General features: G+C 36.9%; 1 protein-coding gene across 1 annotated transcript; it reads left to right on the forward strand.

The window, feature by feature from the left end:
• Nucleotides 1-121: 121 nt before the first annotated feature.
• Nucleotides 122-1,440, forward strand: RpII18 (RNA polymerase II subunit RpII18). The gene is made up of 3 exons (XM_011307018.1): nt 122-366; nt 552-704; nt 1,214-1,440. Exons 1-3 carry the CDS (start codon nt 338-340, stop codon nt 1,422-1,424), a joined length of 393 nt encoding a protein of 130 aa, XP_011305320.1. The 5' UTR covers nt 122-337; the 3' UTR covers nt 1,425-1,440.
• Nucleotides 1,441-1,445: the final 5 nt, after the last annotated feature.

The following is a 1,445-nucleotide window of genomic DNA, read 5'->3' on the forward strand; positions in this document are numbered from 1 at the left end:
GAAACGCACATGAGGAGAAGGCGTTATACAGCGCTACGTACGACGTCTGAAGGTACTTGTCCGCTGTTTTGGTGTCGGCGACATCTTTCTCTTGGGGTACAGTACTACGATGCCTCTGGGGTCACTCCCACCCCCAGAACTGAGCCTCTACTTTAGTCAATCCTCTTTGCATCACATTTTCACTGTTTATCAACTGGCTTCTGCGTTTACCTGCCCTTTTTCATACAATTCTTGCATTTTTTGTATGGAATATCCAAAAGAATATTATCAAAACGAGTGGAGGTTTTGAATTAAAGATAAATAAAGGTTGTTAGACTTTTCACAGTCTTGGGGCATCATGGCAGACGACGATTTCGATGGAGACGAGTAAGTACTTAACCTCACAAGACGTGCAGACATTGTTATTATATTTCTACTAGACTAGAATATCGCTAACTATAATTTCCTTTTTTGACTTGGTGAAACTCTCCAACGAGGCTTGGACTTGTAAGAGATTTGTCATTCGTTTTCTTAAAGAACTCAAAAATTGTGAATTTTTCCTGACATTCTAGGGTAGCAGATGATTTCGATGATGCAGATGAGGATGACAACATTGAACTAGAGCAGCAAGAAGAGGAAGGAGATAATTTTGAATTGCTTCAATCTGGAGAAGGAAATGCTGGTGTTCAGAAATCCAAGAGGATAACTACAAGATACATGACGAAGTAAGTATGTTTGAACTCATGAGGGATACTGGGATAATATGGACACCTAGGGTAAAACGAACAACCATTAAAAATGGTTCTATTCTTAATTTTTTATATTTTTCTATGTTAAAACCATATTTCTGGGAAATCTGTTTTGAAATTGTTTGCATTTTAGAAATTTCAAATTGGAATGCCAATTAACACTCGCCACAAAAGTATTGTTAAAAAATTACGAATGACTCATTTTTACAGACAATGACGGTTTCCATGAATTATTTCTACGTAATCATTTTTTCCGCCTGATGATTAATTTGGAATCATAACCGATTTTTTAACATTCATAACCATAATTCAATTAAACTGTTCTCAATAATTTATTTTATTGATAAGAAATTCTTATATATTCTGTTGTCTCAACTTTTCCTGTGCTTCATTAAAATGTGAGATAGACCTTGAGATATTGTTAAATACTCCTTGGACTTGAAAAGGTGCAGAAGTAAATGTAATTTATGCAATTTTTAATGTAGATATGAAAGGGCTAGAGTTCTTGGCACACGTGCTCTTCAAATTGCCATGTGTGCCCCAGTCATGGTGGAGCTCGAGGGCGAAACTGATCCCCTGCAGATCGCCATGAAGGAATTAAAACAGAGAAAAATTCCGATCGTCATCCGAAGGTACCTCCCAGACCACAGCTACGAGGACTGGGGAATTGACGAGCTCATTATTACAGATCATTAAACATTTTTCATTCAATCAATT

The sequence above is a fragment of the Fopius arisanus genome, unplaced genomic scaffold, assembly GCF_000806365.1.
Source record: "Fopius arisanus strain USDA-PBARC FA_bdor unplaced genomic scaffold, ASM80636v1 scaffold00051, whole genome shotgun sequence".
Classification (NCBI taxonomy): domain Eukaryota; kingdom Metazoa; phylum Arthropoda; class Insecta; order Hymenoptera; family Braconidae; genus Fopius; species Fopius arisanus.

What these genes read in the sequence shown, in the direction of transcription:
- RpII18 (XM_011307018.1), top strand. Translation starts at nt 338, where the DNA reads ATGGCAGACGACGATTTCGATGGAGACGA. An exon ending in GACGATTTCGATGGAGACGA is followed by an intron (nt 367 to 551) that starts GTAAGTACTTAA and finishes CTGACATTCTAG; the next exon opens with GGTAGCAGATGATTTCGATG. An exon ending in ACTACAAGATACATGACGAA is followed by an intron (nt 705 to 1,213) that starts GTAAGTATGTTT and finishes TTTTTAATGTAG; the next exon opens with ATATGAAAGGGCTAGAGTTC.